General features: G+C 46.4%; 1 protein-coding gene across 14 annotated transcripts in view; it reads left to right on the top strand.

Moving 5' to 3' along the window:
• Positions 1-18,074, top strand: part of LOC108627858 (protein daughterless) — a 75,263-nt gene that overhangs the window by 41,564 nt on the left and 15,625 nt on the right. The window contains exon 1 of one of the 14 annotated variants that reach the window (XM_026815858.1): positions 16,419-17,471. The exons of the other annotated variants lie outside the window; for them this stretch is intronic. Within the exon in view, the coding sequence (XP_026671659.1) occupies positions 17,154-17,471 (318 nt within the window). The 5' untranslated portion in view covers positions 16,419-17,153. Of the gene's footprint in view, positions 1-16,418; positions 17,472-18,074 lie in introns of those variants that run through there. 14 annotated transcript variants of the gene reach the window in all.

Raw genomic sequence — 18,074 nt, 5'->3', positions numbered from 1 at the left:
TGACTGTATAGCCAATACAATCTTAAGAGAAATTTTTACAAAAAAGATTATTTTTGAACGTCAAAACAGCGATACATTTCCCATGAGATCGCGTGTCATTTTGAATAGATAAGAAGTATAAATGGAAAATCTGAAACTTCGCTGTTGCTGAAGAATTCCAGATTTGACTAATTATTCAGGGTTTAATTGGCGTTTAATTAGCGACCGATGATATGCCGGAAGCACGAAATCGACCGATGAATTATTTATCGTCTCCCGTTTGATGGGTCAAACGTACTTCGCGAAGTCTCCTTCGGTAGCGAAAGCCATTAAGCTTCTCCCCGCTCGGGCCGGCTTTCACTTTTCCATACTAATTTCGCGACACTCGAGGAGGAATTCGTATCGTCCTTGGCACGGAAAATTCTCGTTCGAAAATCGACTACGGTGGATTCTTTGCTCGATCGGACGCGAAATCCCATTAGGATTTTCGTCGGTCGTGTCCCACATACCGGGTGTCCCGGGAACTAGTCTGCCTCGAGGGGGTTGCCACTGACTACTTGACTGACAACCAATTATACGTCCCGGTTGGCAAACCGGGCAAAGAGATCCGGGATCTCTTTCGGTTAATCTCGCGGGCCGAGGGGCTAGAAAACGTCTTAAGAAGGATTAGGCAGCAGCCGAGGGACAATCGAACTCGATGCTGTGAAAAATGCTTCCAACAGTCTCGGAATTGATTTTTCCCTGTCGTTGTTCCAACGATGTTTCTCTGAGCGTATTCATCGGGAACTGAGTCAGTAACAATTATCGCACATCAATTTCATTGCGTCATCATACATTTTAATAAGATTTAAGAATAGATTCGTCTACGGTATGTTTTGATGAAATCGTTGAACGATTCGTTCTATTTGTTACTGACGTCAACCAGTATAAATAAGTATTCCTGTCAGTTCACCTTCGAACTGTAATTGATTAAATCTTCAGTTTACAATTATGAGAACGCGTGCAAGTACAGTCGTGTTTAATCTATTAGTCGGCACCGGAAAAAGTGCGTTATCTGTAACATTGAAGCGTAACCTCGGCGTGACACGGCTCGGGAAAAAGAAGCTATCCGGTAATTAGTAACATCGTACGGGCAATGTCGTCACTTCTAAGAAAACTTGTTTTTCTTTTCCTTCGCTTCGTTCCCGTATCTGGGGAAGAAAAATCGGATAACCTCGGGGAGAGATAAAGAATTTATTTTAATCATGAGAAAAGAAGTAGTCGCGGATCACTGAGGAGCGCCATGTTGTCTGCTCGCTTATCAACTGCCTCATTGGTCGTCGCGATTGACGTCGAACGCTGAGGAGAGCTCAGCGATTAGAAAAAGCTCGGGCAGATCGGTCACGACCGCGATCCGTAATTCATTTCGCGATACAGAGTTTCAACCCTCGAACGGAGTCCGAATTTGGGTCGAATTTACCGTAGGATATTGTCAATTTCAAAGCGGCGGTGACACGGCAAAGCTTATCAGTTGTCGCCGCGATATATTGTATTTTAATAAAAATGGTAACGATACGGGACGAGGGGGCATCGAAGAGATCTCTCTGATTTTTTTAATTATGCTACGCGCATTTTCGGAGGTCGTAGATTGGCCGATTAAATGAAATCGCGGAAAATATCGAGTGCGATAAATTAAAATCTCTTTTGATCGGGAACGGCGACAGGCGCACGGGGGGTGAAAATGAAATTCGTTTAAAACGGGGATCGGAGCTTCTCTCTCTCGTTTTTTCCGCGGCCACGCGAGAGCAATTTTTTTTTCCCCCGAGAGCGTTTTCGAATCGCGGTTTTTGAGATATGACCCGAAGCGCGCGAGGAGAGTTCAAAAATTCATTTGTCGCGACAGAATTGAAATTTTCGATTTAGCCCCGGCGATTTTCCCCGCTGCGACGCTCGTGTATACGCGCCGGCCCCGGTTTCAAATTATTACATAATTGTTATTCACACCGGGCGTGGAAAATTAAAGCGGAATATCGCGAGAATAAAGCAGACGCGGCGCGACCGAAGTGGCCAATAACGAGGCGGTCACTCGTTTCCCGACTATCGCTCGTAATTTTCGTATCCACGGCAAACATCATTTTTTAACCCTCCCCCCCACAACACCCCGGGTCTCGCCCTGGCCAAAAAAACAGACCGGTCATCGCCGGCGAGCTGAAATTCGTTGGAAAAATATTTTAGAATATTCTTTTCCTCGGTGAGATCGACGAAGGTTCTCTCGATTCTCACGATAATAAAATCAGCGAGCGAACAATGTATCCCAAGGCTGCGGTAATTGCGACAAAGGGAATGCTCCGCGAGAGAACGGGGAATAAAAAAAATGCAGCTTTCTCTGTGTCTAATTCCGTATCGCTCGATACTCGGTGTATCATTAGCGGTCAGACATGATCTCAGTATTTAATTTGCTATAAGTCACCCGAGATCGACTCGTGTATATTCGCGATAAATCCGCGGGCCGATAATCTTTTTTTCGCATACCATTAAACGCGCTTTCCTCGACGGGCGGGCTTAATTGTAATTATTATTATCATCGCTGGAGAACAAAGTGCAGGTTCCCTGCCGATCATCGTCATTATCCCGTTATCGTCTCGGGCATCGCTTTACCACTCTCTCGTTTACTTCGGATTCATGCCCCGTTCATTATTCCCAGCGCAGATAAGCATCTGCTCTTATCGACTCCCGTGAACACCTTCGCCTCCGGACACGTGGGCGTCGATCTGCTCTCCAATCAAAATATGTACACATTTTTTGTCCCTCTTTGCACATCGAACGTACAAAATTATGCCCGAGGAAGATCCTCATTCAGTTTCGAAGCATCTTCTTACGATTAAACGGGACTTTATGCGATTGTAAAAGAATTATGAAAATCGCATAAAATTTATGATACAAAATCTTTTACCGTTCGATAAGAAGTCGAAATTCAAAAGTGCTTTAATGGTCGCAAGGGGTGGAGAACGCGTTCAGCAGGAACGATTTACATATTTGGCGTGCGTTTGACCGATAATAATGTTTCATCCGGTTCTCGACGAATGGATCCATTACCGTAGACCGAGGCATCTGACTTTTCGTTTATTATGCACTTTGAAAAATCAGCCACCCACGCATGCACGCACGCACGCGTATCACCGCGGCACAATGGCCCCGGCTCCAATACACGGGGAAATCTCCTTTGTATCGAACGAACGTAACTTTTCATAGAAACGGGCGAGCGCCCCATTGATCATTCCGCGCCCCGGGATTTCGACCGTTTTTCCACCGGATTAAAAACCCGGCTGGAATGTTTGCCGACCGTTGCTTTACATCGCTTAATTCTTATTTGCAATTCCGATGGATCTTGAAACCGACCCTCGGTGTGACCGAGTTAATTCTCCGGCTGCTGATCAAACAGCTTCCTGACACTTGAATCTCAGTCAGTGATCGTTTCGACGAGAGCGTTGATATTCTTCCAGTTCTCATTGTTCATTTCGCCGTGTTTCGTTCGATTAATAGGCTCGAAACGAGATGGTGAATTTGAAATATTCAGGAGGGGAGCGAACAGAGAGCGTCTGTTCGGTTCGGTTAAATATTTAAGTAACAGAGCATTTCACTCTCGCGAAGACGTTACGGGGCCGCATCCCTTATCTTTATCTCGCGAGAGATATCTCGCGGTGGCGGGGCCGCGGCCAATCGCGGTTTTATTGGCTCTCTTAGAAACTGGCTTAAGTACGTTTCTGTGTCCCGCGGAAATTCACCGTGCAAAGGAGATGCCTTTCGAAAATTCCAGCCCCTGCTCTCGTCTCCCCTCGCGTTACGTGGAAACTCTTTCTTACCGTGAGTGCTCGGGAATTCTCCTCGCACTTCTCAAATTTTATTTGATACCTCTCGATCTCTTAGATTTTACGTCAAATTTTCCCCGACTCGTTTCCAATTCCATTTAGCAACGTTCCCTCGGCTCTCGCGTACTTCTCAAATTTTATTCGTCGACTCGTTCGTTGGATCGCCGATCCGATCAGATTTTTCCCTGAGCGATTCGATCAACTTTGGCTACGTCGGAAAATTGTTATTTTCCACGGGTGAAGCGTTAATGGAGGCAGTCAGACCGCGAGTCAAATGAATCGAATCGATGGTGCTTCGGGAAATCGCGAAACAGTCGTCGCTTCGAGGGTCGTCGACGTTTCAAAAATGATATTCCACTCGATGGGCGCGCGTGTGTATAATCGAAAAATTAGTAGAGTGCCCTCGACGGTCGTCGAAAAACGCACTCTCGATGGAAGCTCGAGTGCCCCGGATAGAACCCCGGGTTTCGATACTGCGAAACGTTTTTCGTGGCCACTCGATTTATTCCGCGTTTCCATTTCGCGTCGGAACGGATCCGATCCGCAACCTAATTTCATCCTGTTGCGCTCCTGATTGACCTACACAGAGGAAGAGAGGTTCCTTGTTCTCTCGCCTAATTAATTATGCACTCTATATGCGAATTAACAGGTAGCATTCTTCTCTCTTGACCCTTTAACGGTCTAGTCAAATTATGAACACGTCATAGTAATGGGAATATTGACCCATTTGCGTCGTCGTGTTTCATTTAATGATCGACGGGCCGTCTCGTCTAATGATCGATGCGAGAATTGGTAAATGAGTGACGATGCAAATGGTCGGACGTTGCTGGATATAATAAATACAGTGAGTTTCGTGTCTCGGTGTACTGTAAGGAATAGGGAGAGGCGTATAAAGTAGTAGGTACGCGATTTATTACGTTTTTGCGGCGGGGTTCGGCCGCAATATCTTGTGTCACGGTAATTGAATATCTGAAAATGTCAGGAAACGTGTATATATAGTACCCGTGTATAAGACGACGCGCGTTTGAAATGACGACGGCGAATGGAAGAACGGCGCACAATGGGCCGAATTAAAAAGAAAGGTGGAACGAAGAAGAGAGGCGAGAGAAAAATTAACGGGACACGACCCCTCCTCTCCCTTTGAAATATCACGCGGGAAGGGGGCTCGCGTGAGCTTTTTCCAATTCCTTTTCCTTTTTCCTATCGGAGTTAGAGCGGAAATTGCGAGTAGAGTCGCCGGTGATCTATGCCGGTCGATTGATCTACGACGAATTCGCGAGCCGCTCGCACAAATCATGGTTCGATCGAGGGAGATGCGACTCTCCTCGTGCTGCGGTGGTGGAAAGCAGAAATTGCCGGCGATAAATAATAAAACGAGCCGTGTAATTTGAGGTAACGGCTTTTCCCTTCTCTCCATTTTACTCTTCCTTCGCTTCGTTCCAGCCGGCCTGTCTTTTCCTCCAGTAAATACTCTTCGGTCAAACGTTATAAAATGACACGTACAGCTTGGGACAATGATTCCTGGTCATCTCCGACTTGTGTTAATTTTTCCTATGTCTAATACTTTAGGAGTAATCGATTAATTAATACCAGCATGGTCAGGAATCATTGTTCCGAGCTGTACAATTCTCCATGTATGAAAATGCTCGGGAGCAATCCTTATTCAATATCGTATTACTGCATCGATAAGTTTCGATTCGCATCTCAATCGACAGAAACGATGAAAAGAAGTTGGCTAATCGACTCGCTAAATAAACAAACGGTCTTGCCGATTAATTAAATGATAACGAATAATTACGAGCGAGGCACCTGTGCGATTTGAAACCTCGGCCTACGATCGATCTCTACCTCCCCGCTGCACCCGCGATAATATTTCCTGCGAACGAACGGCTATCCGGCTTTCTTGTATCTTTATCGATTTCCACCGCCGCGGTTAATTGGCTCACAGCTTAATCCGAGGCGTATCAAACGATAACGCGGAAAGACATGAAATCTTGCATGACGACCATAGCTGCGGCTACTCACGCGTCGATACATTTATTTTACCGTCTGACACTGACGAACAGCCTGATTTTTATGTACATTCATTGATCTTCGAAAGAGAAAGATTCCGTCGACTTTATTTATCCACGTTACATAAACCGTGCCTTTGAGCGTTGCTTTACGCTCACGTAGGTATATACTCTCGGTTATGTGCATATCGATAGCTCTTGGAATGCCGCGTGCGGTTGATCGCTAAGAATTGGCTGTACGATACACGTCGCAGTCCACTCAAGGTCCGAGATCGATGGATCAATCCCGAAGGGGCCACGGTTGTCTAGAGTCTAGACGCTGCCAGCGGGGTCATAGCTTTCCGTCAACCCTTTTCCTCTCGATTCCCCGTAAAAGCGGTAAGATGTTGGTCGCCGTTTTTACCCGAGCCGAATAGAGCTTGGGAAATTGCGCACGTTGTTGCGTACCGAGTCGCCTCATGCATTATCGTTCTCGTTCTTTAATAATGTCGAACTTTTCAAAAGAGGAAATTGACGGCTGAGTCAGTTTTCACATTCGTCCCTGCGTGCGACGTCGTTTCCGGAGAGCATTTTCCGCAATTCTTTGCATCATGCAGTCACGATTGATCGTAATAATGAATAATTCTTTGTACGATACGTGCGACGAACGAATCGGAGTTAACAAAGGTTGGCAATAAATATCGCGGTTAATTAGCGATTCGCACGGTCCTCGGTGAAGTTTCTGGCTGAAATCTCGTTAATTGCCGGCGGGTATCGCGGACGTGAAATCAGCTCGCGGTATTCCTCGCTCGCGTAGCCGTAAGATATTTATCTGGCGCTCGCACGCGCCTCGTAAATTCCCGGCCTGCTGAACTTTTATAACTTTGCGCCCTCGCGGTTCTGCCTCGCGTCGAGAATCGAAATAATACCTGAGTACTTACCTCGTGGAGAGCCAATCTCTAAAACGATCCCAAGCCTTTCCCTCGTTCGATCCTCAAGATGAAAACCAGTCACCGGGCGGAATGGAGTTTCCTGCAAATCAGATTTTCATCTGAGCCGGTTCCCTCCCTTCTCAGTCCGATTATTACGATGAAACGTTCTACGAGCAGAGCAATAGTCGAATTGACAAATGATCATTAGAATATCTTTTCTACCGAAACTCTCGTTCTTCGCTTTTTCATTCCTGTCCGAACGTCCTTGCAATTTGCCAACGAGCTCGCGGGTTCTCCCTTGCGTCGCGTCGCACAGCCCCCCCGGCGAGGTTATCGCGGAAGCGCGAGGAAAAAAGTCGCGAGGGGTGATAGCTATTAATTACGAGCCTTCGACGGCGCTCTTCCAATTAGCTCGAAAAACCGGGTTTCTCGTTTCTCTCTTCCGCCGAACTTGTAATTTATGAATCGGGCAACGACGAGATATCGACGCCTCGACTTTTTCATTAATCGAACCTCCGCTAGAGAGAAAGGATTACGGGGACGCTTATTTTTTGACACGGTGTATATAATCTTCGCAACGGGGGTGCGTGATCGGCTTTGTGCCTCCCTTTGGAATATTTCTACCCCCGCCCAGTCTGCTTGGAATCCGCTTTCCTCCCGTAGAATTCTATCGGCCGATCAAATAATTGAAACGCTTTTAAGGATGTATTGGCTATACAGTCAATCCCAAAAGTTTATGCACTTTAGAAACGCATTTTTTAAAGAGAGATCAGACGTCGGAAGAACATTGCTAATAATAAACAACAAAAAGAATTTTCGATTTTCCCGAGATTTTTCCAAGGGGTACCCCTTTAATTTCTTCCAAATTTTCGTTTTTGGCCAATAACTCCTAAACCGTTGAATCTACGGGAAAATTGCATATGACCTTTCTTATAGAGGACGACGAGATCTACAATTTTCATGTAAAAGTTTTTTGCTAACGTCAATAGTTAACGAGTAATTTGCAAAGAACTGTTTTTTCGTTTTTCGCTCATAACTCGTCAAATATTAATGCTAGCGACAAACTTTTATACAGAAATTGTAGATCTCGTCGACCTCTACAAGAAAGGTCCTATACAATTTCCCCGTAGATTCAACGGTTTAGGAGTAATTAAGGAAAAATGAAATTTTTTTCCAAAAGTTCGCCGTTTCGACGCTGGGATGGTCGGATTTTGTCAACATCAACAAAATGCCAAATAATCATACGTAACTCGTTAAATATCGAAGTTAGAAGAAAAACAACTTTTATTTGAAGCACTTTCGCAATTTTGAAAAAAAATTTTCGTCAGCATCAATACTATTTATTATTAGCATTATTCTTCCGACGTCTGATTTCTTTTTAATTATAAGGAATGCGTTTTTCTAAGGTACATAAACTTTTGGGATTGACTGTATGGCCAATACATCCTTAATATCCTTTCTTCTATTTATCTTAACGCGTCGAATCAATTCTTTGGCGCATATTTCCAAGTCAGTATCGAAACGATTTCAACGTGTCCTTGCTCGTATTTACCTTACCGAGGCATATCAATCTTTTGGTTGAACAATCGCGTTTAGGCGAATGCAAATTAGCAGGCTGGAATGGCAGAAAATTCATCTCGCTGCCAGTGGCACTACGCTCCGTACCGATTCACCTCTGAACGGATTTTGGACGGTAACTACCGCAAACTCGATAACCATGCGAATTATCCGCGTGATCGTACCTACCCCTCGGCGATCGCGAACGCAGCCAGATACGTGAGAAGATCGCACAATGAAGTACCGTTCTTAAGCCTTTAACAGATCCGATTAGTTGGTTTTTACTCAGTTGTTCGAATCCTAGTTGATTTTCCCTCGTTTCCCTCTGCGCGGTCGGTAATTTCCTGCTTATAATAAAATTAATCGTCTGGTTGAATCTTGACCGGTTTCCGTGGGCTCGAGGGTTCTCGTTTTCAACGGAAAAACGTTGCTACGTGTTGCTACACGGAATAAGTCCGGCGGGGAAGGAAGCGTGTTTCTCCCCCTGCGTGTTTCTCTACTTGTGTTCGTGGAGGGTGCCCGGGCGAGGGGCCGAGCAGGGCGGAGGGTGAGTCAGGGTGCCGAGGCATTATAGTGCCGCTACAAATCATAGGGCAGGCCTCCGTAACGCGTACGTGTGACTCGAAATCGTCTGTGTACGGGTGGAAGGGTCGGCTGACAGTGGGACGTTACACGGTCTGTGTACTGTATATTCCGTTGGGCGCAGGGGTGGCCGGCACCCCCGAAAACTGCCACCCGACGAGGGGCCACCGGGATTGGCGTACACGTCGTTACTGTGTCCCCTTTCGCCCTTCGGCGTACAAGCTTTTTTTTTTCACTCGTCTCGCGTCTCGAACGTTCCGTGACGTTGTCCGTTCAAAAAGCGAAATTGTTCTCCGAAGAGGAAGTCAGTGGACTCTGTCCGGATCAGACTTCATCGAACGATTAATCGTTGTCTGTTCCAAAGAAATTCACGCGCGCGATTTAATCCAGAGTCGATCGAGCCGGAAAGCGTTAATTGCGGGACGATTCGCTGGCACAGAAAATGTAGAAGGTCCGAGGGAAAATTGAAAGCCAATCGTCGAGTCGGTCAGACTTTTGGGGATCTTCTCCCTTCGCCGAGTTATTAAATTTTTTAATACGACCCGGGTACGCGTAGTCGGGTTCTCGCCCCTGCCGCAAATTCTCCTCTTTCTCTGTCCCCGGTAGCCACTCGATATAACCCCGGCTCGCGTTGAAAGCGTAGGGTCGTCGGGCGAGGGTGACCGAGGGAGAAGGGGAGTGCTCTCGTGTGTTGTCTGTCGCAATAAATTTATGAATCGCTCCCAATTACACGGAAGCTCGTGGCCAATCGCGTTAACTCCCTCTTCGAGCCAACGGAAGCTCACCCTCGCCTTTTTCCGGCCACTTAGGGGAAACTCGTACCCTCTCTATATTTATCTCCGAAGAAGAACGCGCGATCTCACCGTGTCTTTTCTCAAGCCGTAAGACCGCCGGCTCGTTTGAACTTATTGGACAATTTTCGGGCCGAGGAATGCCGCAGTGGGTATCTGAATTTTATCTCCCGCTATCAGTGCTCTTCGGAGAATTTTCGTTCGGACGTTATATTTCAGATTGCAAACTCGTGACTCACGTAACTCGATAGACACGGGAGGAGATAGTTGGCTGATGACCGTGCATTCTCATTAAACACTTGACGCGGTGTCAAGTGACAACGGGCTGTCAAGGATTGTTTGCATGTCGTGTGTCGGCCGCGGAGAAAACACCTTCGCTCGCGTTAAAATCCCCTGATTTATTTTAGCCGTCCGATCGCTCTATCCGGATAAAATAAAATTTCAAACCCCCAAACGAATCCAATCCATCAAATTTCTTATCCACCGTTCGCCATCAGACAATTTCGAGAAGAAATGTCTGCAGACTCTCGGCTCATGAAATCTTCTTTTCTAATTTCTAATTTCTAATTTTTCATTGAATTTAATAAAACGATGAAAATTCGGATGCTACTGCGTTTGCAGTTAAACGCGCGAAACGGCGGTCCCTTTTGTTCTCATCTCTCAAATCGTTCTCGTGTCGCAAACTTTTTACCAAACGGAAACATTATTTTTGATAAGATTCTCCCTTCCGCTCTGAGATCGGCGTCGAGAACGCGATGCAAAAATGACGTGTGTCGGAGGTGCAGAACTTACGTCACCCGTCAGCAAGAGTATCATATAACTGCACACAAAATTTCACGGAAATTTTGCGCCGCGCGTATTCCCGACAATCGCGCCGCCTCGCGATTAAAGTCGTTCCAATTTTCCGTAGGAAACTCCTCGTTTCGAGCTGGAACGAGGTCGACGTTTATTCAGAGCCCGACTCGTTCAGGAAACCCCGCCAGACGAAGAGACGTATAAAAAGAAAAAGAAATGCCTGTCCTGCGTGCAGACGAATTTCCTTGAGACTTTGTCAAACATCCTGCATAACGCGTTTTCTGCATTCTGGACGTTCACGCCATGTTGCACCGTGTGTAATTTTGGGAGAATCGAGGAGGGTCAATGACGAAGCGAAGGAGCACATAGTTATTATATAATGGTCGATCTTCATCCGGGTAAATTTATTGTTGGCCAACGATGATGGTACAAACCGCCGTTAAATAACAATTACAACAACGAGGAGGAGGGAGGCGCAGCGCGGCCACCGAAATGCCCGTGTAACGTCAACCGGCGGTAATTTAACTGCCGCCCTCCATAAACAATCGTAGCCAGGGACCATAATTATTATTGTACAGCTCCACTGCCGGAGAGAGCGCACACATTGTATTCGCGCCACGCTGCGACAGTTAAATCGCCATCGTTAAATGTCCGACTTTACGAGTGTCGTTGAAATCGACGTTCTCTTCGTTATCGTTATTCTTTTTCTTCCTCGGTTATCGGAACACGCGTTGCGTACTCGTTGCGTGGGGAACTTCCGGCCACAGGAAGCTTCGGACGTGGCTTATATTAAACGCGTCTATCGAGAATCGAGGGTGAAGCAGTCAGTGTGTTTTAATCGGTCTGGAAATTATTTATTAATTAGTGATCGACGAGACGTCTTGTAATAATTTTTACTGAGGTCGTTGCAGTGTTTTATTAACGCGACATGCGGTAAAGATTATAGATGACAGTAGAAACGGAACGTATTAGTCAGACGTGCCTGCTTCCCATTAATCTGACAACTACGACTTGTTACAGCAATACTCTGTCGTTTGAATCATGTTAGAAACTTCGTCTAAGAGCATTGTGGCTTTCCCTAAAAATGCGTTTCTCATGTGACTCATTTATGATCGTTATTTATCTATTAATTGTATCGCATCAGGCATCCAGCAAGTTTCTTTTCAAATTATTGCCAGTATGTTTGCTTTGGCATTGCTCCGTCCATTAGGTCGTGTTAGAAACTTGATTCAGAAGTATCGTAGCTGTCCCTAAAAATGCATTTAATAAATGACTTAATCCCGCGCGACTCATTCGTGTGTTAATCGTAGAATCAGGCAATTTTCCTTCGCCTTTATTGGTAATAAAATTGCAGCGTCAGCGCGAGAGGGTCAACGAGTATTCCTACTTTTACGAATAGAGTCTTTCGCCGGTAACCTCGAATCCTTGTTTGGGAAAAAATAGCGAGCATCTGCGACCGCGGATGACTCGACTCTCTCGCTACTGCTCCTCGTCCTTGATGATTTCTTCGAGAATCCGAGATTCTCTCAAGGGAGTCTCGAAGTCTCCTTCGTTGAAAATCGTTCGCCCGTTACTTCCGGTTACCTTGAGTTCGTTAATTAGCTTGTCCTACGCGCAATTACGTTTCCCTCTCGCGATCATCCTCGCCGATCGCTCGCTAATTAAAATTTCTTATTTTTTGTTCCAGGTAAGTGATCGACGCACGCGATCGTGTTTCCAATCCTTTGTTAGAGGCGACCGAGGTGAATCGGTAAAATGGTATTGGGTCGTTTCATTCGATTCCTCGTAGTAGATCATTAATAGAATCGTACGGGAAAAAAGGGGGAAGCGTATGGAACGATTCGATGAACAGTGAGTGAGAAAGAGTCGAATTCCACGGGACGCGGAAAACACGTGGGCAGCCGCTAACAATCATAAACAGGCGTACTTAATTCATTCAACTTTCTAGCACCGCGCCTACCTTCCCGATATTCTCCGCGTTCGCCCGCGGAAATGCTTGTCATTTCACGTTTATACGTTTCTTCGTCTCGGTGCCGTTTTATGTGTTTACCCTGGCCGAATCGTTAATCTCTGTGGCCGCGCCTCCTGAAACCGACTGTAAATCTCGTTTGAAAATCGTCCACATCGACTTGGTAACTTTTATAGTTTCGCGCGTCGATACTGATATTTATAACGCTACGACAGGAAACGTCCTTCTCCTCTTTTTTGATCTTATCTCCTCCGAGAATAAACCTTTCAACCCATTCACGACATACGTTAAATGTTATGATATAAATTATTACAATGTTTCATACAATGCCACAATAATCGCATTATAAAGAAGCGAGCACAGTGCGAAAGGGCCGAGGTTCGAGTTCGATATTGCGTCTATGGATTGCATAGGATTCGAGAAGGTTTCGCAATCACGGAGAGGCGTAACGGTATATGGGAAGACACTGTTAGGAGAGTAGGAACGCCTTCTAATTGTACTTATCTACCTTCGGAATCTGATTCTCTTCCGGAGTGTCACGCGAGATCGGTCGATTTTCAGGGCCGTCGCCGCCAAATTCGAACGGGATCGTTGAACCGAACCACGTGCTATTTTTTCTCCACTGAACAGTCTCTGCCAAAACTAAGAATTAACTTCGCTGTTGTTTGCCAACTAGTATTTCAGGAGCTTCGTTAAAGTTTCGCAAAACCAAGTATATTCTGCGGTGACACAGGAGACCGGTTCGTTTAAGGAAATCGGGTCGAAAGAGAAGCACGGCTGATTGCAATCTCATGATTTATTTAATACGATTATATTACGAGCACATTATTATAATAAATCGAAATTGACGAAGCATGAACACGGATGTTGTTGAAACGCTCGATGTTATTCAGAGACGGAACTCGTTTAGTTGGCAATAGATTTCTAATTTCGTCGAATAAGGTCAGAAAAGGTGTCGTCAACGTCGTCGGTGGGATCGTTTTAGTAGCACGCGTACCACCGCACACCGGTACGCTCGGTTTTATTGGCACGTGCAGAGCCGCGCTCCCAAAGGCGACAGGCAGTCTGGGGCCAATTTCCTCTCCTCCCGATTAATTCTTTCCTGTAGACACGAGACCGTCCGTTAATCGACTATCTATTACCAACATTCTCTCGATTTACAAACTTTTATCAAAAAGACGCGAGCATATTCATCTGCATTACGAGTTTCCAGATTCTTTGTGGATTATCAGAAATTTCTGATTTGTCTCCTAAACAAAATAAGAGCATGAATAAGTGATGGAGAAGCTGTAGCACGAAGAAGGGTGTGTTCGGCGTCTGTGCTTTCTATCGGTACTGTACCGGTTTTAAAGGACTCCGGGGAGAAGTAGGAGGTGAACGGGTATAACGTGTACACCGTGTGCAGGTACGATTCGCGTATCTGAGCGACAAGGATCGCAGCCTCGAGCCGCGAATAGGCGATAGAGAAGGCGAGAGCTTCGAGCGGATAAGAGCGAGACGATTGCCGTAGTGTAGGAGAAGAGAGGCTTAGCCGGTGGAAGAGTAAACTGGCCAGACTGCCTGCCGCCACCTCGAGAACGTAACACCGTTCACAGAGTTTAACACAGAGAAGGATGGTGACCAATCCTTCTCAATAAAATAATGTTCAACGAGCAGTTTTTCATGATCGAATGCAAACGATTCCGTGATTATCTGTTGGTCGATCGATATTTCCCACGAGCGAACCATGATAAAGTACACATTAGGACTTTTTCATTGCGTATATTGTACGGATTTGAGGAGTGAGAATAAGTTAGGAATTCCATAGCCTGGAGTTATTAAAGCAGCCAGTTGGTGCGTGTAACGCGATTCGAAAGGGCAAAACACGTTGTCGCGAGGCAAACATCGACGGGATAGTTGGATATCTAGGTGAAGGTGTACTTAGTTACGATTAGGCAGCTCTACTCGTTTCCGTTGAGCAACCGCGAGAGGTTTGCTCGCTCGCTGCAGCAGCAGCAGCAACAGCAGCTCGGTTCTGGAGCGCGTTGGCCGCTCGATTACGCGCGTGCCTTCTCGGACGATTTTCCATTCCACGTTTGCGTAACCCGAAGAAATTAAAAATGACTAGAACGTTTGTGATATCGATTTCTAAAACGTAATCTAAATCTACCAACAACGCGTATTAGCGCTTTCGACGTTCTACACATTACGTGCGTTCCTCGTATCGTTTCTCTGTAATCGCATTAATTCCATTTTTAAATTTCGATCGATTTCTAATTTCATAATTTCGTTACGTTTATTAGTGTAACGAGAGGGCTCATAAATCAATTATCTTTGAACGGTACTTGATTAAAGCGTAAAATTCCGGGTTTTAGTTGACGGCCGTCGATATTTTCGGAGTTCTCGGCTATTTGACAGGTCGGACTTGGACTTGCACGCTGGCCTCCGATGCTATTCGCTTTCCTACCTGTTGCACGTCGTCGGCCAGCCCGGTTTTTCCTCGGATTTACCTCGCGACGCGGTGGCCCGCGGGGGATACTTTTTCTTTTTTATACCAGTCACTGACGAATCACTGTCTAACATAAAACGATCCTATACATTTTTACAAACCCGTGATCCTCTCTACGACGAGAAAGAAACCAATCTCGTCAATGACGCAATGGGAAAATAATTTGACGATTAGAAATTTCTACTGCTCTTTGATAACGATTTCTGGCAAGAGAGTGGGTGGCCTAGGCTCGCGCCATAGATTGATAGTTCTCAACTTTTGGAGGAACGAAAAGCGACTCTTGCTCCCATGGCGAGATTTATTTCCAGTGTTGGGCATCGTCGAAAAAGATTTAAGCCGCGTATTTGTATATTGATTCACGCGAGCGTTGTTTGCCATGCGGACACAACTATCTGCCCTCCCAGTTACGCGCATTAATCGCGATATCTGAATCGGCTATTTATTCCCTTTTTTCCTCACCGGGGTCAAGTACCTCGAGCAATGCCCCAGTAGTCGCGATACCAGCCACTGATCTATTCAACCCGGAACGAATTATCCAAAATGAAGTACAATAATGCATCGTTCGTGGTGATCAATTAAAAGGACGTAGTTTCTTCTACAAAAAATTCTTAGTTTCCTTGTCGATGTTGAAGAATTAATTGAAACGTAGAACAGGAGTTGAACCATTGAACGGCGTAAAGAATTTTAGATGGCCGGTTTGTTTGCAAAAAAATCGCTGTCTTTGGTTTCTTGTTGAGAGTCCTCGCGTGCATCGGTGCATCTCTCCGTTGCGGAGCGCAGCTACAGAAATAGTTCGGCGAGCCCGAGGGGAACGAGAAAAGGGGGGCTCGTGAAAGAGAGGAACGAGAGAGGAGAAAATACGAGCAGCGCATTACGAGTTACGGGCGGAAAACGGTGGATTATGTGTGTTTAAGCCCCCCACCCTGCCGGTTTCCGAAAGGCCCGGAGTTATGTTTGAGCACGAAAAGTAAACTTCGACTTGGTGGCGACGTGAGGCGCTTTGTGAGGATTAGGAAGGAAGGAGGCCGCGCGCCACCGGTGAATCGGCTTCTTTGTCCCGCCTCACGAATAATCGATTCTTACGCGAAATCGGCACGATCCTTTATTCAAATTCCGCCGACTCCTATCCCGAAATTCGAAAATACCGGAGGTATCTGCGAGACTTGATTTCGTCAGAAATGCCGCGTTGAAAGAATGATCGCGTTTCGAATGAAAATAGATTTCGACGGAAGTCGAGAGACGATAGCGTCGACGATTTCGTTCGATTGCTCGGTCGTTTCTCGCGGCGACTCGGTTATCGGTTCGAGAAACTGCAACGCTGCGTGGAAACGGGACGGACGAGCGTGCACGTTCTACGTAGCGTGGAGCACAGCCGAAGTACTTACGTACGTACGATCGGCGGCGGAGAGGGGCAGAACGCTCGTGGACCCCAGGCTCCGTGTGCCGCGTAGCTTATGAGCCGAGTAACAAAACCAGTCGTTTCTCCACTGGCTGACCAGCTGCCCGTCGTTGTCGTCGTCGTCGTCGTCGTCGTCGCTTCTTACCTTCTAATTCTCTACGCGATTGTTTCCCAAGCAAGTTCAATACGAATCTCTGTGAAAACACGTCGCACGCTCCGTTATTAATCGACGCGTCGGGTGTGTTCGTTTTCTTCGGAGCTATGCGGTCGGTAAATCGCGACCAGTGATACCGGAGGAATTAAGGCGTGAAAGTGGTACAAGAATAGCCGGGCCTGTTGTTTCGATGAAAACCATTCGAAGAATTCAAATTAAAGGGGTCTCTCGCAAACTTTCCACGTTGATTAATGATCGTCGCCGCCGCGGCTCGAGTTTAACCGACTAACGAGAGTTAGAAGCTCCGATTCGAGGCGATCGCAGTTCCTACAGCGATAAATTAAATTAAAACACTCGGGACGCGGAGAGAGGAACCCCATCGCCCCACGCGAGACCGTTTATTCCTCGTTGCGTCGCCCGCCGGATACAGATTTATCTTTTACATAATTTCTTATCTGCCACGACTCTCGGAACTCGATCGAATTCGCGAATCCATCGACGTTGTCTATGGAGAATCTTCCGATCGGAGGTACCGGATCTGTGTCAAGGTTGCGAGATCGCGAAGATCGACGATCCATCGTGATGCGTACGACTAGAGTGTCCAGGGACGAGAAACGTCTCGATTGAACCCTGTCTATCGTGAAGTGGCGGACGTCCGATCGAGAGCCATGGACAGGAGCTTTAAAAACAAGCCGGACTTCAAGATGAATCAGCAGAACTTCAAGCTGTCCGACTTGGGGATAAAAATGGAACCGTGCAAAGATCTTGGGTTCCTGCAAGCTCAGATGCAAATGAGAAGTTCCCTTCAAACCGGCAATCGTCCCCAGTCGACGTGCAACAGTCCCAATCGATTGCAGAACGTGTCGGTGGACCGGTACCAAGCCTCCAGCCCGAACGGTTTGCCCGGAAACGGTGCCGCGTTACGATCCACCGTCTCTTCTTCGATTCCGTCGCCCGGCTATTGGAACCAGTACCAGGAGAGCGGGGTAAAACGCGTCACAAAACATTTTTACAGTGAAGAGCATGTCCGACCTACGACTACGAACGTTCCTAAGCAGAATTGGTGCGAATTTCGCTAGGACGGTTTTACGGGCCCCGAGTCTCGGCCGATTAGTCCCGGTACAGGACCGGTTTAGTACTTGTACGTGACTTGGAGCCAGCAGGCCTTTTATTGCATCGTACACTTGCCTCCTTGTCAGAGTTTTCAAAGATTTTCACTCGTAGGAAGCCAGATGTCTCGTAATAAATGCGTTGGAGAGACGGAACGTTAGCGGTGGGTATCGAGCAAATGAAATTTAGACGCAATTTCTGTGTAAATGCATAGATAATTATTATTCTAATTTGTCTATGAATCAGGTCTGTGCCCTCCGGTCAGATTTCGTAGTGCGATAATTTTGAAATGGATCAAGACTCGTACGATGTTGACAAGTGAATTTGGTAGCAGGAAACGATTTCCTTCGTATCTAACGTTCGCCTCTCTCCACGTGTGTTCGTCGTATTCACGACGCGTATATTCTCGCTCGGCCAGGCTAGCTAATTAGTATGTGTCGCGGTGGCACGTATTAGGCGGCGGTCACACTTGCATACGA

The sequence above is a fragment of the Ceratina calcarata genome, unplaced genomic scaffold (genome assembly GCF_001652005.2).
Source record: "Ceratina calcarata isolate Rehan_Ccalc_2016 unplaced genomic scaffold, ASM165200v1 scaffold48.2, whole genome shotgun sequence".
NCBI lineage: Eukaryota > Metazoa > Arthropoda > Insecta > Hymenoptera > Apidae > Ceratina > Ceratina calcarata.
This window is presented reverse-complemented; position numbering and strand designations above follow the sequence as displayed.